Source organism: Erythrolamprus reginae, chromosome 9 (assembly GCF_031021105.1).
Source record: "Erythrolamprus reginae isolate rEryReg1 chromosome 9, rEryReg1.hap1, whole genome shotgun sequence".
Taxonomy (NCBI): Eukaryota; Metazoa; Chordata; class Lepidosauria; order Squamata; family Dipsadidae; genus Erythrolamprus; species Erythrolamprus reginae.
This window is the reverse complement of record NC_091958.1, coordinates 17590148-17612628: the sequence shown is the minus strand read 5'-3', so window position 1 is coordinate 17612628 and position 22481 is coordinate 17590148. Positions and strand designations below refer to the sequence as shown.

The 22481-nt window shown below is 40.4% G+C and overlaps 1 protein-coding gene across 6 annotated transcripts in view; it reads right to left on the bottom strand.

Annotated features, from left to right (window-relative positions):
- LOC139171918 (cadherin-8) overlaps positions 1 to 22481 on the bottom strand; it is a 292669-nt gene that overhangs the window by 238059 nt on the left and 32129 nt on the right. The window contains exon 1 of one of the 6 annotated variants that reach the window (XM_070760416.1): positions 15345 to 15504. The exons of 4 other annotated variants lie outside the window; for them this stretch is intronic. Coding sequence is in view for 1 of the 2 variants with exons in the window: in XM_070760415.1 (XP_070616516.1) it covers positions 13858 to 13962 (105 nt within the window). In the remaining variant the exon portion in view is untranslated. Of the gene's footprint in view, positions 1 to 13857; positions 14079 to 15344; positions 15505 to 22481 lie in introns of those variants that run through there. One more of the 6 variants, XM_070760415.1, reaches the window with a different exon arrangement.

Sequence of the window (22481 nt, the reverse complement as noted above, 5' to 3'; positions counted from 1 at the left end):
GGAAAGGGGCGGCGTACAAATCTAATAATAAGAATAAGTAGGAGGAAATAGTTAGATGGGGTTTTATTACACACACACACACCAAAAGTGTACCTATGAGAATTAAGGACATTCTAGCAGGTGGCTGGCCAAAGGAGGAATGAAATAACCAAGCAACCAGCCAGCAACTTGATTAGACAGTGTGACCAGTGACTCAAGGGAAAGGGGAAAACTTTATTTTTTAACTAGGTGAAAACCGTAGGAACTTTCATAGTCAGCTTTCACCAATTGTGCCAAAATTAAAACAATAACTCCAGAAAACCCACAACTCAGCAATCCGATCAAAGCATACATATCATTCAATATGATTTGGCCATGAAAGTTGTACAATTCATGGCCCCCACGCCTGCTGGCAAAACCAGGTCTTTGCAGCCTTTTGGAAGGCCAACAGGGTGGGAGCAGTATGGACATGGTGTGTGTGTGTGTGTTTGGTTCCATAGAGCCGGGGCAGCCACAGAGAAGGCCCTCCCCCGTGGCCCCGCTAACCTATATTGCTTAGTTGATGCAACCTGGAGAAGGCCAACCCTGTGAAATCTTATTGGTCTCTTGGAGGTATATGGCAATATTGCTAAAAATTTTGAAGCCCACCCTTGTGTATATCCCCTTGATGGAATGGTTTAAAGCATCTGGGTTTTAAGGTAGGAATCTTCCAGTTTTTCAGTGAGTTTTGGAACTTCTCTTGAAAGCAGCATTTAAGCAGCCAAAGAATGCGGAACAATACAATGCATCCCTTAGCTGCGTTAGATACCCAACTTGAAGATCTGACAAACAGACAAAATTGTGCGGGCTGCTTCCTCTGACTTCCTATACTTCCATTAAAGCCCAAGAAAGAAAGAAAAAAACATCAGCAGGTAACTTTCTGCAGATTTTCTTTTCCACTAGTGACAGTGCTGTCACTACTAAGGCTAAAAGTCCTGCTTTTAAGTAGTGGCTGGGGATTTTCTCCTTTCCCTGGATAAATTCTCCATTCCATTTCTCTGCATTTGCTGCAGATTTCTTTAAAAAAATAAAAAGATAGAACAGTGTTTAGATGGGGAGATCCTCACTTTCCTCTACCCCTTTCCTGAGAAAGCAGGGATGAAGACTCTACAATCAAGACTGCCAACTTAGCTAATAAAATAACACAAGGAAAAAAACCCTCTATCATAAGGAGACACAGTACAGTAATACCTCGTCTTACGAACCTAATTGGTTCCCGGGGGAGGTTCGTAAGACGAAAAGCTCGTAAGACGAAACATTGTTTCCCATAGGAAACAATGTAAGATCAATTAATCCGTGAAATGGAAAAAAAACGCACAAAAACGCCGCCGCCCAGCTGTCACCTTTTGAAACAGTCGGGGGGCTTCTCGGCGGCCTCCCAAACCCGAACTTTTGCCGAACTTCTAGGTTTGGCATTCAGGAGGCCGCCGAGAAGCCCCGCCACCTGGCTGTCACCTTTTGAAACAGCCGGGGGGCTTCTCAGCATCCTCCTGAACCCGAACGCCAAACCCGAACTTCCAGGTTCGGCGTTCGGGAGGACGCTGAGAAGCCCCCCATGCTGTTTCAAAAGGTGACAGCCAGGCGGCGGGGCTTCTCGGCAGTGGCGGCGGAGGGTTCGTAAGAAGGAAAAAGTTCGTAAGAAGAGGCAAAAAATTTCTGAACCCCGGGTTCGTATCTCGGGTTGTTCGTAAGACGAGGGGTTCGTATCATGAGGTACCACTGTACTTTGCTTTCCTTTTAAAACAAGTACTGTGGGCTTCATCTCAAAAGGATGAGATCTGATTCCTCACTACCTACCACCCCACATCTTTTGCACAGCTGAAGAAGACAAAGTAACATAGTGCCTGAATTTCTACGCAGCTGCATTACAGATATGTTATAGCATAAAGGCTGACATCTTTATGCTATAATGTGAAGTGTTAATATCACTTTATAAAGCCTTGGTAAGGCCATGCTTGGAATACTGCATTCTGTTTTGGTCACCACGACGTAAAACAGATGTTTAGACTCTAGAAAGAGTGCAGACAAGAGAAACAAAGATGATTGACTGGAGGCTAAAACATATGAAGAATGGTTGCAGGAACTGGGTATGTCTAGTTTAATGAAAAGAAGGACCAGGAGAGATATGATAGCAGTGTTCCAATATCTCAGGGGTTCCCACAAAGAAGAAGGAGTCAACCTATTCTCCAAAGCACCTGAAGGTAGAACAAGAAGCAATGGGTGGAAACTAAACAAGGAGAGAAACAACTTAGAACTAAGGAAAAATTTCCGGACAGTTAGAGCAATTAATCAGTGGAACAGCTTGTGATGCTCCAACACTAGACATTTTAAAGAAGATGTTGGATAACCATTTGTCTATAGTGGTGTAGGGTTTCCTATCTAAGCAGGGGGTTCTTATATACGATGGAGCAACTCGAGTTGATCAATGAACACAGTCATCAAAGTAGACTCACGGATGCCCTCTATCTAGCTTACAGACATTAGATTGTTATTGTTGTTGTTGTTATCTTGCAAAACAGGTAGTCCACCACTTACAACAGTTGATTTAGTGACTGTTCAAAGTTACAATAGCACTGAAAAAAAGTGACTTTTTTGGCCATTTTTCACACTTATGGCCACTGAAGCATCCCCATGATTCCATAATCAGCATTCACATTTTTCATATTTAAGATGGTTGCAGTGTCCTATGATTCCCTTTTGACAAGAAATGTCAACGGGGATGTCATATTCACTTAACATCCACGTTACTAAATTAACAGCCACCATGATTTATTTAAAAAGTCTGGCCAGATAGTTTATAAAATAGGGCCAAATTTACTTCTGCTTAAGAAATGCAATTTTGGACTCAAGTTGAAGGCTGCTTGTAAGTCTAAGAAGTTCTTTATTCAATTCTACATGAACTGGTGAAGCTGTCTTACCCTCAACTAACTGACAAACAAAGAAATAAATACATAGCTATAAAGATGGATACAACTGTTTAGAAATCACTACTTAATCATTTCACATTTAGAGGTTTAACAGGTGTGTGTTTCAAGGACTCTAAATATCTGCATAATCCCATTAACATTATTATTATGCCTAATGGTTCAGTATATGGAAAGAAGTATAATCACAATTGTGTTGACAATCTATATAGTCACTGTTGTTGGTAATGGTTATGATGTTTTAATGACTTGACATCAAGGATGAGGGGAAAATAAATTTACAAAATGAATGTTAGAAGAAAGCATCACAAAATGTGAGCATCAGATGGTTATGGAGACAAAATATTGGAAAAAAATGCACATAAATTGCATCAATTAGGAGAATAGCATACACAAAAAGAAAAATATTAGGAGAAATATATTCAGATATGTGCTGCTTCCATGAAAATAGTTGTTGTTTTTTTAATGTGGGGAATATTGTGCATTTAATCTTGGAGACAAGTTATATTTATTAATCTGGTCAAAAGATTTATTTCTTTCTTCTTGTCAACAACAAATCCCTTAAAATGAGACTGGTAAAAATTAGCTATTCCAATTCTATTCAATTTAGTGAAGCCAAGACTTTATTGACTGGAAACGTATCTATGGTAGTAAAACAGAATTGAAGGGAAAAAAATACTAAACTGCAGTTTTATTTCTTCCTTCAACCTTCTTGAAGGTGTTTGAAGGATAGCTCAATATTGCAACTCCAGAGATTCCTACTAAACTAACCTGGCTGGCACTTCTGAAAAAATGTTTTTGCTGACTCAGTATGTTTTTTCAATGCATGGAAAGCAGATCGCAAAAATTAGCTTTCGATAAGCAGACAAATCACTGGAAAAAATTAGGCGAGAGTGAATTGGGAGATGCAAAAACATAGCGACTCTGAGATTTGAGAACCCTGAGAACAATCAAGTGCAGACCACAAAAAAGCATAATTGAAGATTGTTTTTCTATATTATTGGTTTAATCATGGCTTACAGGGACTGACTTGTGTTTCGAAGGAGAGAACCAACCTAATGTTTCCTCGCTGGAGGCAGTGATGGCAAACCTTGTTTCCCTCAGGTGCCGAAAGTGTGCACAGAAGCACTATCACACCTGTGCAAGGGCCCACACATATAAGGCAATGCCTTTCTGAGAGGGTCAAAAGTTCCCCCCCTCCCCGGGGGATCGAGTATTGTATTGACAGTTCTGTGTTAGCAAAAATTTCAGAAGAGAAGGATTTAGGGGTAGTGATTTCTGACAGTCTCAAAATGTGTGAACAGTGCAGTCAGGCGGTAGGGAAAGCAAGTAGGATGCTTGGCTGCATAGCTAGAGGTAGAACAAGCAGGAAGAAGGAGATTATGATCCCGCCATATAGAGCGCTGGTGAGACCACATTTGGAATACTGTGTTCAGTTCTGGAGACCTCACCTACAAAAAGATATTGACAAAATTGAACGGGTCCAAAGACGGGCTACAAGAATGGTGGAAGGTCTTAAGCATAAAACGTATCAGGAAAGACTTAATGAACTCAATCTGTATAGTCTGGAGGACAGAAGGAAAAGGGGGGACATGATAGAAACATTTAAATATGTTAAAGGGTTAAATAAGGTCCAGGAGGGAAGTGTTTTTAATAGGAAAGTGAACACAAGAACAAGGGGACACAATCTGAAGTTAGTTGGGGGAAAGATCAAAAGCAACATGAGAAAATATTATTTTACTGAAAGAGTAGTAGATCCTTGGAACAAACTTCCAGCAGATGTGGTAGATAAATCCACGGTAACTGAATTTAAACATGCCTCTGATAAACATATATCCATCCTAAGATAAAATTCAGGAAATAGTATAAGGGCAGACTAGATGGACCAGGAGGTCTTTTTCTGCCATCAATCTTCTATGTTTCTATTGATGAACAGGTGGAATTATCCTTGGGAGGCAATACCCACAGCCACTCCATCTTGTTGGGATTAAGTTTGAGCCTGTTGGCACCCATCCAGACCCTAACATGCTTCTGCGCATGCAAAATCCCCCCCGAGATTTGTACTCCTTGTCTTGCATAAGAGTCTCAAGACTCATCTATGCCTCCAGGCTTGGGGCCATTAGACCCTAGCCCACTGGCCGACGAATGTAATGTATGTTTGTTGTGTGAATAGCAATGATTGATTTTTAATGTTACTGGGGTTTTTAGATTAACTAATTTTAAATTAATTTGATTAGGATGCTCACATTGTGGGGTTTTTTTAACATGTTGTAAGCCGCCCCAAGTCCTCAGAGGTAGGCGGCATATAAATCCAATAACTAACTAACTAACTAACTAACTAACTAACTAACTAACTAACTAACTGAATGAATGAATGAATGAATGAATGAATGAATGAATGAATGAATGAATAAAAAATCTTGTGAAGGGATGAATATGCGCATGAGTTTTCAGCCTTTTTTTGCTTCTGTGCATGCGCAAAAGCAAAATCTCGCTGAGACGCATCTGCATGCATGCAAGAGAAGTGAAACTGCGCATACAGTTCAACTTTCACCACCAGTGTGACACCCTTATCCATATCCATAGCAACCCGCTATTGCTCACATCCCCAAACAGAGCTGGGGGAGAAGCCTCTTTCCGCAAACGGAGCTGGGAGGGTGGGAAATCCTTGCATTCCTAAACAGCGCTGGGGTGGAATCTCCAGAGATCTGGGAAGGCAGAGGCCGCAGAAAGTGAGGAGAAAGCAGACGCTTGTCTGAACCGAAAATCAGCTGTTTGGCGGGAGGCACTCGCACATGTGCAGTGGAGCTGGGCTGGTCAATGGCTTGCATGTCCACAGAGAGGGCTCCAGGTGCCACTTGTGGCACGCATGCCACAGGTTCACCATCCCCTCCGGGACCGCCTTCTGCCACATGAATCCCAGCGACCGATTAGGTCCCACAGAGTTGGCCTTCTCTGGGTCCCGTCGACTAAACAATGTTGTTTGGTGGATCCCAGGGGAAGAGCCTTCTCTGTGGCGGCCCTGACCCTCTGGAACCAGCTCCCCCCTGAGATTAGAACTGCCCCCACCCTCCTTGCCTTCCGCAAACTCCTTAAAACCCACCTCTGCCATCAGGCATGGGGGAACTGAAATATCTGCCCCAGGCCTATACCTATGGTATGTTGTGTGCATGTTTTTTTAAAAAATTATGGGTTTTTAGCTTTCTAATTATTGAATTTGTATTATATATTGTTTTCTGTTGCTGTTGTGAGTCGCCCCGAGTCTGCGGAGAGGGGCGGCATACAAATTTAAATAATAATGATAATGATAATAATGATAATAATAATAATAATAATAATCATCATCATCATCATCATCATCATCATCATCATCACAGTCATTGGGTCTCCTGTTTGAGCAGAGGGTTGGACTAGAAGACCTCCAAGGTCCCTTCCCAACTCAGTTATTGTGGTTATCTATTTCTTTGCCGTTTTTTTTTTGTTTGTTTGTTTTATGCCGCCCTTCTTAGACTCAGGGTGGCTTACAACATATTAGCAATAGCACTTTTTAACAGAGCCAGCATATGGCCCCCACAATCCGGGTCCTCATTTTACCCACCTTGGAAGGATGGAAGGCTGAGTCAACCTTGAGCCGGTGATGAGATTTGAACCGCTGACCTGCAGATCTAGCAGTCAGCTTTAGTGGCCTGCAGTACTGCACTCTACCCACTGCGCTACCTCATATATATGACTTTATTCTTGACTCTAATAAAGATTCTAATTTATCTGAGTCAACTCTATTTTGAGATCAAGAAAACTGTTTCAAATAAGGTTGAAAGGGTCCAGAATAAACATTTCAAATTCAGCACATTTGATGTACACTTATCTATTTTGTGGCATTGTGTGATGAAACACAAGTGGGCAACCCAGTATGCGATATATCTGTTGATCTAGTATTATATAAATTCTTATTCCACTGCCATGCCAAATGATATTTGTCATTTTCGGATGCAGTGGCATGAAATAAATTAGCACACCTTTTGAAGTATATATGTCAGTCACCTACCCAGCCTGCCCCACTTCCTTCAAGGCTGAAATTGTGGTTTATTTTATTTTAAGTGGAGTTGGGGGGGGGGGAGAGAGGAAATCTCAGAGTTTCTGGGAGTTTTAATTCTTTTGAAAAAGAGAACACCGTGTGCACAGCTTATTTCTCTCTGAAAGTAATAAAAAGAGACAGTTCTCTAAATAAAAATGGAGATGACAACCACAGCACAGTCTCCTGCTAAGAAATGTCTGTTTAAATAAAGTACCATTTGTTGGTTTTTATTACTATTTTTTTCTTTTCAACCCAGGACTGATCTCTTTGTTTCTTTAGATAAAAAATGGAGTTTTAAAGAGGTGGGGAGGAGGGAGCTTGGGTACGGTGATAGCTAGAGGCAATCTGGCAAATATATTGAAGGTGCCAAATTGGAGAGGCAACTGATTCTCAAATGAATGTGCTAACAAGAATAGAGAACAAAAAAATTCTAACTTGAACTGGAGCAGGGAAACTATCTCCTGCACTCCCCAGTAGTTCTGCTGGTTAATCTGGAGAGCAGGATTCCCCTTTTTTTCCTGGAAGTCACATTTAATTCTTCTAAACATTCAACAGTGAGCTGAAGGAGGTTTGGAATTAATGAGGGACGAGGACGGCGAAAAAAGATGATGGGAGATTTTGATGGAGAGCCGAACTCTGTTTTATTTTATTTTTAACCTGGCAGTTACCTTGGTGATAATGAAACCCAGGGTATCGTTCCACAAGTGGGAACGTTTTATATTCAAGTGCCAAGATTTCTTTCTGATTTCTCCCTCCACTTTCTTCCAATACTTTGAATAAGAGAGAAGCCTGGGCTACCTGCTGAAGGCAGGCATGTGCTCTCTTCAGCAGAGAAGGCTTCTGATCGGGGGAATCTTTCAGGTAAGATTTTCTAAAAGGCCTTATTAGTTTCCATTTTCAACAGGGGTTTCCCCCCCTCCCTGTTGTGAGTGGTCCTTGAACAACTCTGGTAATGATAGATTCTGAAGAGGATGAGCCAGGCCCATCTTGGTACCCTGGGCCAGTGGTTTTGCCAGCTGATGCAGAGAGTGAGAGTGGGGGAGAAACAGACCTGGATGAACCTGAAGGACCACAGAGGTGGCAAATATGCCAATGGCAGTAGGGTTTGACTTAGAGGAAGCGGAGGAGGAGGACCATGAGCTTTTGTTAGATGCCTGTTTTAGAAGAATAAGAAAAGGACAAGGATACCTGCATTGCAAAAGGAAGTACAGGTAGTCCCCGATTTATGACGTCGATCCGTTCCTACAGGGCATCGTAAGCCGAATTTCCATGTAAATCGGAATATTCTGAACGGAGGCGGCGGCGGCGGCTTCAAGGGACCAACAGCCGGTCCTTCTCAGTGCTGCGTTGCTGCAGCCTCTAAGGCTGCCCACCGTGGAGAACCCCTCACCTGAACGGAGGCGGCGGCGGCTTCAAAGGACCAACAGCCGGTCCTTCTCAGGGCTGCGTTGCTGCAGCCTCCAAGGCTGTCACCGCCGCCGCTTCCATTCGGGTGAGGGAATCTCCACGGTGGGTGGCCTCAGAGGCTGTAGCAATGCAGCGCCGAAAAGGACCGGGTGTGGGTCCCTTGAAGCCGCCACCGCCTCCGTTCAGGCGAGGGGGTCTCTGCAGGGTCTCTGAAGCCACCACCCACTGCGGAGATCCCCTGCTGCTCCGCTGCTGTCCCTGGGTCCTTGTAATGATGAAAGATCATATGTCAGGGATGACGTAATCCGGGGACTATAATAGTCTGTAGTTTGTTAATTCTGGGGATTTGTTGACCATTCCCCATAGGTATTTTAAGGTTGGCTGATGGGAAATTCGGGGTCGAGTTTCAATGTTTTGCAATGGAGGCAGTTGACGTTTGGGGTTTCCAGCCATGTTACACTACATTATTTCTCTGCTAAAATCCTTGCAGTAGAATTCCCCTGTCTGCGGAGCATCTAGTAAGCCGTAAATGTAAGTCAGTGAAACTGGAGACTCTTTATCTCATAAAGGAATGTGCAAATTGACTTTGATCTTCAGCAGTAGCCTAGCCAGTGGACTGTTATCTTTTAACTCCTCTCACTGAGAAGCTGCCAAGTTGAACTCATATGCATGAATTTGGCCTGTATAAATGATGCTTTCTATTTTTTAAAAAAGATTGATTTGAAATATCAGTACATGGATTCCTCCTTTGTTTTCAAAGGCCCGGGATAGAGCATTCCCCCATTGATGTTTTAAAATTTCTGGTTTCCAGACCAGTCGTTATCTAGAAAGAAGCAATAAGGGATGTTAGATATTTCTGTTAACTGATTTTTCTTGGATAGGTAACTCTGTAACAGGAAAGTGAATCCCTCTTGTGAACAGAGAAACAAAACTAAGAGAGGTCTCCAAGGGACAGCAATGTGTGACTGTTCCTCAGATGTGACTTCGGCAAATGTGTGGAAATCCTGGACAATGTCTCCCCCCCACCTTGCCCTTCGCATAAGCGCCTTGTTCTGGTTTACATTCTTTGTGACATGCAGCAGATTTGGGCTTGCAACAAGTATTTGTTCTCCTTATGTCTCCACCGCCTCAGTCCTTGTTTCCCACTCTTCACACGCGCAAAACCCAGATTAGCTAGTGAGCGTGCATTTCAGAGGATCTGACTGCCTGCCCTGCCTCTCTGACAACTTGACATCCTTGGCAAGAGCACCAAATGAAACGAATCTGCTAGGCTGTTGAGCTTCAGCGGGACGGCTGTGCTAATGGGAGAAAGAAACGTGCTGGCAGTTGAAGGAGGAAGATATTGTTTCGAAGATGCTTTGAGTCAGCCCACGAAGCTGAATGAATGTACAGGATTCCTTCTTTCGATCATTGGTGAGGTCAGTGATGGCGAACCTATGGCATGGGTACCACAGGTGGCACGCGGAGCCATATCTGCTGGCACGCAAGCCGTTGCGCTAGCTCAGCTCCAGCGTGCATGTGTATGCCGGCCAGCTGATTTGTGGCTTGCACAGAGGCTCTGGGAGGGCATTTTTGGCTTCCAGAGAGCTGCTGGGAGGATTGGGGAGGGTGTTTTTACCCTCCCCTGCTCCAGGGAATCCTTTGGAGCCTTGGGAGGACGAAACACAAGCCTACTGGGCCCACCAGGCAATTTCTGGCTTCCAGATGGCCTCCAGAGGGTGGGGGAAGTTGTTTTTGCCCTCCCCAGGCATTCAATTATGGGTATGTGCTTTCATGCATGCATGATAGCACATGTGCATGCTCTTTTGGCACCCGAGGAAAAAAAAAGTTTGCCATCACTGGGTTAGGTTAACTGATCATACGTCCCTGCTTCCCATCTTTCTACTTGATCTAAAACTAGTTCCTATGCAGATTACACAGATTTATTATGGTTTGTCACACTCAAATGTTTATACTTTCCCAGTATCTGGATTAGGCAGATTATGTTGTTTGATGATGTTAAAAGTATCAACACATAATTCAAAAATTATGGTATGAAATCAAGAATTGGTTAGAAGAAATAACGAAACAAAAAAACCCCAGAAACATTTCTACTGGAAATACTAGGCCATGATATACCAAAAAAAAGTATCGTTATATAATTTTACACACTCCCACAGCTGTAAGAATAGTATTAACTCAATACTGGAAACAAGGAGGGGTAGTGCAGATTTTGCAGAAATGGACAAAATGACCATTGAACTTAAAGAAAAAGAAGATTTGGAATATTATAAAACTTGGAATTTACTATACGAGTAGGTTGACAAAAGAAAACAAAATGATACATCAAATATGGAGAAACCGTCGTAAATGGGAAGAAAAAATGAATAGAATATTGTATAACATTAATATCAAAATTGAGAAATATATACACGAATAATGGGTGTTATAATCAAGTTTCCAATTGATGAAAGATATATAACTAAGATAACAATAAATGGAAAATGGAAAAGCATAGAAGTTGATATGATTAATAGATGTTAATGTATATATGTTTTGTAGATGGTCTTGTTGTGTTTTTCATAATGTTCTCTTTTTTTGGTATTTCTGAGTGTTTTTTTTTCCTTTTGTATTTTGTTTTTCAAGATTATATACCTTTTTTTTAAAGTATCAACACAGAATGTAAGCTGTTCCAAGCCAAGCTACCTTTTGCAATTGACTGGCAAAAGATTAGATTATCCACAGTTGACCTATCCAGATTCCTAAGAGGTCAATAAGGGGCGAGTACAAGTGCACTAGAGTGCTTCCGTCCCCTGTCCTATTGCTCTCCTATATCTTCTATACCTTTCTTCTATTCCTATATCTCTTCTTCTATTCTTTCATTGATATGTTCATTGATATGTTCCTATATCTTCTCTTCTCTTCTTTCTTAGATATATTTTACTATGAGTATATCCTCTATAACCTTCATCATGTATTTTATTATCTGTATACCCACTAAAACCCTCTTTGTGTATTGGACAAAATCAATCCATCCACCCATCAATCAATCAATCAATAAAAATAACAACTTCAGACAGCATTGACTTTTTGGCTTAGAAATGAGCACCACCACCGAGAGTCTACAACTAACACACATAGGCAGGGAAAGCTTTACCTTATTTGAAAGTATTTGGACAATTGCTAAAGGGTAGCAAAATATTTGGGTTTGTCTGTTTCTTTTTGTTCCCATTCTCAGATGCATTTGTTGAGTTAAAAATGCACCTTTCTTCCATTGTGCTGTTCTTTGACACATTCATTTACTTCCCATTGATAAACCCAACTTATCACTTTCTCTCTCCTCTCCTTAGAATTTATTATCCATTCTGAAGCAACATCCTTATGCAGTGATTGAATTAACACGTCATAAAAAGCCATGTTTCTTTTGAGTGTAATACTTTACATCAGGATCCCAACCTCTGGCTCACAACCCACCATTGCTGTTTGCAATCAGGCCACAGAAATGACAGGTGGGTGTGTACATGCATCCCCATTTGTGTGAACAAGTGTGTACATGCACTTTCCATTTGTGTGACCAGTGGGTGTGTGTACACACCACTTGTGCAAATAGAGCTGTGTGTGCCTGCCTGCTTGTCAAACACATGCACAGAACCATCCCATGTAAAGCAGGGTTCCCCAAACTTTTTGGCTTTGTGAACTGCTGGCATCGGGGCAGAATATCTCCGGGACTGCCTTCTGCCGCACAAATCCCAGCGACCGATTAGGTCCCACAGAGTTGGCCTTCTCCGGGTCCCGTCAACTAAACAATGCCGTTTGGCAGGACCGAGTGGAAGAGCCTTCTCTGTGGCAGCCCCGACCCTCTGGAACCAGCTCCCCCCAGAGATTAGAACTGCTCCCACCCTCCTCGCCTTTCATAAACTCCTTAAAACCCACCTTTGCCATCAGGCATGGGGGAACTGAAACATCTCCCCCGGGCCTATACAGTTATGTATGGTATGCTTGTATGTATGTTTGCTTTTAATAATGGGGTTTTTAGTGTTTCTTTTAAATTATTAGATTTGTTATATATTGTTTATTATTGCTGTAAGCCGCCCCGAGTCTATGGAGAGGGGCGGCATACAAATCTAATAAATAAATTAATAAATTAATAGATAGAAAGATAGATAGATAGATAGATAGATAGGTAGGTAGGTAGGTAGGTAGATAGATAGATAGATAGATAGATAGATAGATAGATAGATAGATAGATAGATAGATAGATAGATAGATAAAAATGAATTGTAGATGATCATATAACAATCTAGTTGGCATGTTGATTTAATGGGTTTTTTTTCACTGAAACCGGATTAGAAACTTATAAAACTTTATTCCAGCACTATCTGACTTTATGCAAGACTAGTGACACTATGTACTAATTTATTTTACTCAAAATCAGAATAATTAAATTTTAATTATTCTGAAACATAAAGTTGATTGTGACTATCTTTGCTAGGTAGGTAGGTAGGCAGGCAGGCAGGCAGGCAGGCAGATCTAATTCCCACAACATGATCAAATAATTTACTAAGACTGGGTGACTGTGGAACTAAAGGAAAAAGAGGAATTGGACTATTATAGAATTTGGAATAAACTTTATAATTGGCTAGAAAAAAGGGATCAAAATAATAAAGAGAAAAAAAATCAAAATTTGAATGACAAAGTATCTATGTATATATGTAACAACGGGTTAACTTATTAATGGTATAAATAGTATTACAATATTATAATAAGTATTATATTAAATGGTAATATATATATGTTGACACAAAATACTGTAAAATATTGTGTATAGTGTTCTAAATGTTCATAATTGTTTGTAATATTTATTTGATCTATTTGATGTTACTTTTGTTGTTGGTGATGCTGCTTTTGTTGCTATTGTATTTGTATTTTGTACTTGTGTTTTTTAATATTGGAAAATGCTTTACAAAAATTATTATTATTATTATTATTTTATTGACTGCATTATTCTTCTTCTCATCTTTCCCAATACCTGTCTCTTCCCACATGACTATAACAATGTTGCTTGTATCTTTCAATTTATAGTTTTATTTGTTTCCTAGTATGATTTGATAGCTTCTTAAAAACCTTGACTAAGTGTTCTATCTTCTTATTCTTGATGAATTTATGTTATTCTCCTTATGTACACTGAGAGCATATACACTTAAGACAAATTCCTTGTGTGTCCAATCACGCTTTGCCAATAAAGAATTCTGTTCTGTTCAATCCGGATAGATAGATAGATAGATAGATAGATAGATAGATAGATAGATAGATAGATAGATAGATAGATAGATAGATAGATAAGATAGATAGATAAGATAGATAGAAAGAAAGAAAGAAAGAAAGAAAGAAAGAAAGAAAGAAAGAAAGAAAGAAAGAAAGAAAGAAAGAAAGAAAGAAAGAAAGAACTCCTACCTTGAGGGGCTGTAATATTGTCCCAGGGAGTCCACAAATATATGATGCAGTCAATCCAGTGCTATGTTGTCCATAGGCACAAAAGGTGGGTTTAATGTGGTCCATAGTGAAGAAATGATGGAGAACCACAGCAATAGGACACTATTTAAAATTCCAAAGAGCACTGAATCATGCTTTGCTTTTGCTCTCCTTGGGTCTCAACTTTCAGCCAATCGAATCCCACCTGTGGAATGGAGCCATTTGTGGCCTTAAAGGATGATGAGATGCAGCTGTGCTCACATGACAAAGCTGCAAGCTTAAATTAACTTCTTCTCTAATAGGGTTTTTGTGGCTTCAAATCTCAGTGATGTGAGCCAGTGTTCTTTTAAATTACCCTGGATAAAACTATTTCAGAGACAAATGAATCTATGTTGATAAATCAAAGGGAAGTAAGGTCTTTATACTATTCATTCTTTTTATTGTTAAGAAAAAATAATGCCAATAAAATATTTGCAACATAGGTTTCTAAGTACAAAATATATGATGTGTTTTCTGCTAATTCTTCCTTCTAATCACATCCTGAATATATAAATTTCAGCGCTGTTTATTTCCGTAAGGGAAAATAATATATTTGTGCATGCAAGCCTTTGTCAAATTATTTGCCTTTTACATAATCATTTCCTGCAGGTGATTAAAAAGATAGATAGATAGATAGATAGATAGATAGATAGATAGATAGATAGATAGATAGATAGATAGATAGATGATAGATAGATAGATGATAGATAGATAGATAGATAGATAGATAGATAGATAGATAGATAGATAGATAGATAGATAGATAATGCTTTCAACCACCACTAAAACGTTTAGGAATATCATAACCATGACGTTCTAAAACTGATCTATTGATTTATTTGAATTGTCCAGCACAGTTCATTAAACAACCAAACTGTACTTCATTACTAAACGTCTGAAATTTGTTTGATTAAATTCTTATTTTTATTCATTGATAAAATGCCATCCACAAACTTTTCACATTCCCCTTACAGAGAGGTTTGTGAGCTGTTGTTCTATGAGATCATCATATACCACCAATCGGCGTGGAGAAAAATACAATAAAATATAATTCTTATCCCATACCTACTTCCTTTCTCTTTCAATATCACATTCAGGAATAACAGCACTAACTCAGCAGCCACAGTATCAGAGTGAACAAAAATCTTCTTCATATAATGTATAATTAGCTAATGGACTTCATTACAACGCAATAGAATGTTGTGATCCCTGCTAGCATAGATGGCTTTGAAAATAGATTTAGCATTAACTGGCTGCAACTGTTAAAAATAGAACACTCAAGGTTTATGGTAAGTGAACATACACTTAGCAAATATTGAAGGAAGGAAGCATTAATTTGGGGAAGAATGAATAGGATGGATGGATGGATGGATGGATGGATGGATGGATGGATGGATGGATGGAGAGAGAGAGAGAGATCTCACTCCTACCTTATGGGCCTGCAATGTTGATTTAAATCTTGGTTGTCTATAGACACAAAAGGTGGGTTTAAAGTGGGTCCATAGGGAAGAAAAGATGGAGAACCACAGCAAAGAGCACTGAATCCTGCTTTGCTTTTGCTCTCCTTGGGCCTCAACTTTCAGGCAATCGAATCCCACCTGTGGAATGGAGCCCTTTGTGGCCTTAAATGATGATGAGCTGCAGCTGTGCTCACATGATAAACCTGCAAGCTTAAATTAACTTCTTCTCTAGTAGGGTTCTTGTGGCTTCAAATCTCAGTGATATGAGCCAGTGTTCTTTTAAATTACCCTGGATAAAACTATTTCTGAGAAGAATGAATAGAGTTGGTTGGTTGGTTGGTTGGTTGGTTGGTTGGTTGGTTGGTTGGTTGGTTGGTTGGTTGGATGGATAGGTACATAGGTAGGTAGGCAGGCAGGCAGGCAGGCAGGCAGGCAGGCAGACAGACAGACAGACAGACAGACAGACAGACAGACAGACAGACAGACAGACAGACAGATAGATAGATAGATAGATAGATAGATAGATAGATAGATAGATGGGAAGCATGCATAAGTGCACCAGTGTGCCTTCTGTCCCCTGTCCAAATGTTTATCTCTTAATAGTATCATATATATAAACGTTATATCTTTGTATACTACTAATACGTACTTGACAAAACAAACAAACAAACAAACAAATAAATAAATAAATGGTTGGTAGGTAGGTAGGTAGGTAGGTAGGTAGGTAAAGAGAGAGAGAGACAGACAGACAGACAGACAGACAGACAGACAGACAGACAGACAGATGGTTCCAGACACCAATAAAACTCTTGATGCTAGCCGCATGATATTCTAAAACTGATCTATTGATAAAATGCATATATGCCGAGGCAATCCACTGAAAATGTCCACACAGTGTCCACTCATCTCAAAGACATCCAATTCAATGCATTGGTGGAATTAACTAACCAGAGGAGTCATTGGATCAAATTGTCTTCAAACTGAATCATATCCTGCCTAAAACTGGTCAGTTGCTGGCAGCCAAAAGTGAGAATAGTTTTATGCATTCATAATCAGTAATGATGGGATTAGGTTGATTGTTGACTCAGCATCATCTATATAGTTACAGTGCAATCTATCATAATTTTTGAGGCACAAACTACCATTTGAAACCATGATTTGCTGAGAGTTTCTATATTATTTTTTAAAATGTACTGCTTGATTATTGTTTGACAATTCGGAATACAGTATCCTGTTTTGGTTTTGTGCCAAGGAAAGCAAAAATAAAAAAAAATTGGTACAATCAACAATATTTTTCTTACCTGCAGACACTGACTTTGACAATTTGACAAATCAACAATTGAATGCTGGCTTAACATGAGATTTAATTCAGCCAAAACAATTATGATTAAGGCATCTTTTCATAGATATCATGACGCAAGACTCAAACCTTTCCCCCCCTGCATTTCATATTTTATTCAAAATAGGTAAACATTTCATTTGCAATATCACAATAAATGCCACTCATAATCCCTGTGAATCTCTATGCATTGCTCTGCTTCAGTCAAAGATATTTTGGGATGACTCCCTAGATAAACAAAGTACACAATTTTTGACGGTTTGTCCTTCACTCTATAATTACTTATATTTAACTCCAAATTAGTGTAACAATATCAGCCTGCATGGATAAAAACAAAATAACCTAAGGAAATGAGATTTGAAAAATAACTGTTAATAGAATAAGACTGAATTTTCAAAGGGATTACACTGCCCTTATTTATTTTTCCAGTACAGTAATACAATATGCTTTGTTTTGAAGACTTTTAAAATCATATTTTTTTTCTCATTCCGTACAGGGGGAAGGAATGCAGAGTTCATTTAAAATCATTTTTATGAGATAGAGTTTTTACTCTTTTTTGCAGTCAGCCAAGGTTTGATTTCCACAGCTGAGCATCACTGACTGTTTCATATCAGAAGATTAAGCAGTGCAGCCTCTTCTGGACCATTAACTAGAAAGCAAGTGTGTTTGCAGACCGAAGTCATTATGTCTCTCTGCTAATGCTGTGCACTAGAGAAGATGCCACTATGTACTACAGAGGAGAAGAAAAGAAAAGAGGATGGTGCAAATGCTTAAAATGAGGCATTGAGAGCAACCATGAAGGGATTTTTTTTCCTTCCCCTTCAGCTATTGTGTTATGGAATTAAAGCCTTTCACAGTTATCAATGACTCAAACCTATTTGAATTCCCACAATGCTGCAACCTATAATAGATTCGGCTTTAGCCTGCTGAATGAAACCAGCCATTGTCATTTGCTAGTTTAGCTTTGTGCGAGGGGACGATGTGCAAACCCATCACACCCGGATTTAATCAGGACAACCTGACTATCAAACCATGGCTTATTGGAACCACTTCTACTTTATTTTTTCCCTTCATGGCGATGGTGAATTCCTTTTGAAGCATGGGAAAAAATCGAATGGAGGTATGGAAACATAGTGTTCTATTGATATTCTTTAGAAATAGGTTTCAAAAGCCAATTTATTTCCTAAAATTCAACGAAGAGAAGCAGGCTAACAGTTGGGTAAATGGTGGTCAATCAATTATATTAGGAAGGTAACTGCTTTTGCTCTGGCTGTTTGGCTCTAGCTGTTGTTCTTTCAGGCACCTCATTTATGATTTGGGAAGTAACAAAAAGGTTTATGGATGAGATGGGAGGATTGTCAAAATCAGGACAGTGGCAGCTGACGATAGATGGAACCACTGATGGGCAGCAGCTGGAGCTTCCAGGTGCAATGCTCTGGTAGGATTCCTGACACGTCCCCGCATGAGATTGGCTTCTGAGCATGGGCAAAAAGCCAAATCTTGTGCAAGGATGCGTGCAAGCGTGAGATTTTGGCTACTTTTGCCAATTTTTTGCTTCTGCGCATGCGCGGAAGCAAAAATTTAGGTGACAATAGCCAAAATCATGAACGGGTCCAAAGACGGGCTACAAGAATGGTGGAAGGTCTTAAGCATAAAACGTATCAGTAAAGACTTAATGAACTCAATCTGTATAGTCTGGAGGACAGAAGGAAAAGGGGGGACATGATCGAAACATTTAAATATATTAAAGGGTTAAATAAGGTCCAGGAGGGAAGTGTTTTTAATAGGAAAGTGAACACAAGAACAAGGGGACACAATCTGAAGTTAGTTGGGAGAAAGATCAAAAGCAACATGAGAAAATATTATTTTACCAAAAGAGTAGTAGATCCTTGGAACAAACTTCCAGCAGACGTGGTAGATAAATCCACAGTAACTGAATTTATACATGCCTTTATAAACATATATCCATCCTAAGATAAAATACAGAAAATAGTATAAGGGCAGACTAGATGGACCATGAGGTCTTTTTCTGCCGTCAGACTTCCATGTTTCTATGTTTCTATGTCAAATGCACAGAAGCCAAATCTCCCACTGATGTGTGTGTGCACGACCACCTCCGAGGGAGCTCCGTTAGCAGGTAAGAAGAACAGCCCTTCACTGGATGGAACAATCATGTAGTAAATAACCAAACTGAGCCCAAGGGATGGGTCAAGACGGGGGGAATCCAGCAGGTTCTGAAAGGTTCTGGAGAACCCGTAGCAGAAATTTTGAGTAGTTCAGAGAAGCAGTAGCGGAAATTTTAAGTAGACTGGAGAACCGGTAAATACCATCTCTGATTGGCCCCAGAGTGTGGTGGAAATGGGTATTTTGCAATATCCTTCCCCCGGGAGTGGGGAGGGAATGGAAATTTTGCAGTATCCTTCTTTTGCCATGCCCACCAAGCCATGCCCACCAACCCACGGCCACATAACCGGTAGTAAAAAAAAATGGATTTCACCACTAAGTCCAGTGCATCATTACTTTGAAGTCTCACAAGATATCTAAGTGCAGCCTTGAGCTCCATTGACTCTTATCTACCATCAATTTGACTTGTAATTCAGATTCTTGTAGAGCTAGTATGAAACCTGTATTCATTTTTACAGCCTTCATTTCTGATTTATCACGCTCTGCAATTTTGTACACATTCAAAAGGAGTGGGGCTTGTAGGATGATGCTCTCCCTAACATGTTGCCTATTCTGATCTGCCATCGGCCCATCTTCTCCACGGTGAATGCTACTGGAATAACAATATGCCTTCAATAATATTACCCATCCGTACCTTAATCTTCTATTAATCTGCTGTATCTCCTTTAAAATTGTCTACATTTGTGTGACAGGCTCACACTGCTGACTTCATACTGGGTAACCAAATCATTTATTTTACTGGGTTTTGGGAATCACATTCAGGAGTCAATATCCAACAGCCAATTCAGGAGATGTTAGCCATCTGTCCAATTCCAAATCTTCCAATTCTGTCAATGTTGACACTAGGTCAGTGATGGCGAACCTTTTTTCCCTTGGCTGCTGAAAGAGCGTGCGGGCATACTATCGCACATGTGCGAGTGCCCACACCTATAATTCAGTGCCTGGGGAGGGTGAAAACCGTTTCTGCACCCCCCAGAGGCCCTCTGGAGGCCAAAAACAGCCAGCTTCCCAACTTCTGGTGGGCCCAGTAGGCTCGTGTTTTGCCCTTCCCAGGCTCCAAATGCTTCCCTGGAGCCAAGATAGGGTAAAAACGTCCTCCCCATCCCCCTGGAGGGTCTCTGGGAGCCAAAAATACCCTCCCAGAGCCTCTGTGCGAACCAAAACTCAGATGGCCAGTACACACATGCATGTTGGAGCTCAGCTAGGGCAATGGCTTGTGTGCCAGCAGATATGGCTCCGCGTGGACCCTGTGGCACCCGTGCCATAGGTTCGCCATCACTGCCCTAGATGAAAAGTTTGCTGAACGTGGGTCTTATTTTTTCCATAAACATCAATAAGATCCCCCTGGAGGGTCTCTGGGAGCCAAAAATACCCTCCCAGAGCCTCTGTGCGAACCAAAACTCAGATGGCCAGTACACACATGCATGTTGGAGCTCAGCTAGGGCAATGGCTTGTGTGCCAGCAGATATGGCTCCGCGTGGACCCTGTGGCACCCGTGCCATAGGTTCGCCATCACTGCCCTAGATGAAAAGTTTGCTGAACGTGGGTCTTATTTTTTCCATAAACATCAATAAGATTGCAATAAAACAGCTGATCCTTTTCATTTGAGAGTGGCAGATCTGCTAAATTTAACCAGCTTTGTTCCCAAGGGAACATACAGAGAGGAATCTTTAGACTGCACTTGTCAAAATTGTATTTCTGCTTATATTCAAATGTTTTGCTTGGGTTGGGATGGATGGGAAATAAATGTCTTTGCATTAGATTATAGGACTGTCACTAGTTTCATGAAACAAGGAAGAGACATGAGGTCCAACGAGCAGAGAAAAATAAAAGAAAACTTAACTCCTGTGCAATTTGGCTCCAATTCAATGCTCCAAACAATAAATAATGGGATTAAAGTCTGAAATTATGTGCCCAGCTATTTTCTCCTTTAGCAATTGCCTTGAGGAATGAACTTTACATTGTCTGCATTTTAAAGAGCTATGATTGTCCTATTTCCCCAGCCCTTCCATCGTTCACGATGCCCTTAACTGAAAATAACTACGGTCTAATGAGGAATTTAATTGAGGCTGCCTCTTTTTAATTATCAAATTTCAAACAGAAAGTCATTCTTAACTCTGATGGGCAGGGGACCTTATTTATTTATTTATAAATCAAAATGATAGGACGCCCAACTCATAGTCACTCCGTGTTACATACAAGAGAAAATATCAGCCTATCATATAATACAAGGAATAGAAGGAGATAAATTTGACTTGGGGTGTGTGGAAATCATACTAAACACATTCCCACATTGTTACACATTTCTTAATCTACCACCCGGGGAGAAAAGCCAGGTCTTTGGACAGCAAAGTCTGTGCCACTTAAGGGATACATTTCCAGAGCTAGGAAGGTACAAAAAGAAAAGAAAAAAGAAAAAAATCCTTAGAAGAGTTAAAAGGCAAAGAGACAGAGGAAAGAGAGGGATAAAAGCAGTCTTGTGGAAAATATCCTTTGGAAATTCAAAAGTGCCTTGCTTCTGTAGCAGCTCTTTTCCCCCTCTGTTTTTAAGAATCAAAGAACCCATGACGCTAAATAATACCTTTTGTGGCAGTCAAACAAGTCTGTTAGCCTATTCCACAATGAAAAATAACGGTAGAAGAAAGAAGGGAAAATGATATTGCCACAAACCTCCTGAGACACACAGAAGATAGCCTCTCCTTAAGGATATCTGCCCATTGCACCAAATCAGGTAGAATAGGCTTGTTCCAGGTTGCTCTCCTTAAATGTTGCCATCTTTGGAACATTACCCCCTTTTCTTGGAAGTCCCAGTCCTATGTGTTGTGAGTGTTCCCTGTCAGCCTTTGGAAATGTCAGATTCAGAGGAGGAGGAAGACATAGAATCTGTCAATTACCTTGATTTTAAGAGATGTGGAGGAGGATAGTGGTGAGAATTTATTAGAAACTCCATCGGACGATACTATGCATAGTGGGACTTCTTCAGGGGTGTAGAGGATAGTCCTTGGTTAAGTGCCAGATTTAGAAGATCAGAGAAAAGAAGGGATGAACTTGGGGGAAAGCAGTTTTGAATATGCTATTCCGAGTGTGTAAATTAATTAATTACCTCACATCCGGAATTCATCGGAAAAAACAGATGCTTTCTGCAAAGTGAAAAATACAAGATGGATGCTTTTGCTGTTTCTCTGGAGAAGTGAGTCTTTATATTGCATGATAAAATTGTTTTTAAACAGAGTGAACCTGACCGAGAGGTAAGGAGATGTTTGACGTTGACAGCCTTTTCATTTAGAAAGAATTTATGACTCTGTAGTTGCCTGAGAGTTTAGAATGCACTTTGAATGCTGGAGATGCATGCTGACGAATTCCAACATGGAAGAAAGTAAATAAAGAAATGTTATTTTGAAAATTACAAGCCAGTAAAGATCGTATTCTTGGAGTAGCCAGCCAGACCAAACACTATGGAACACCCTTCTCCTTAAGGTCTGGTAGGTCTAGAGGTGGGTTCTTTCCGGTTCAGACCAGTTCTGTAGAACCGGTTCTATAGAATTGGTAGTGGGAAATTTCCCCTGCTCACCGAACTGGCATCG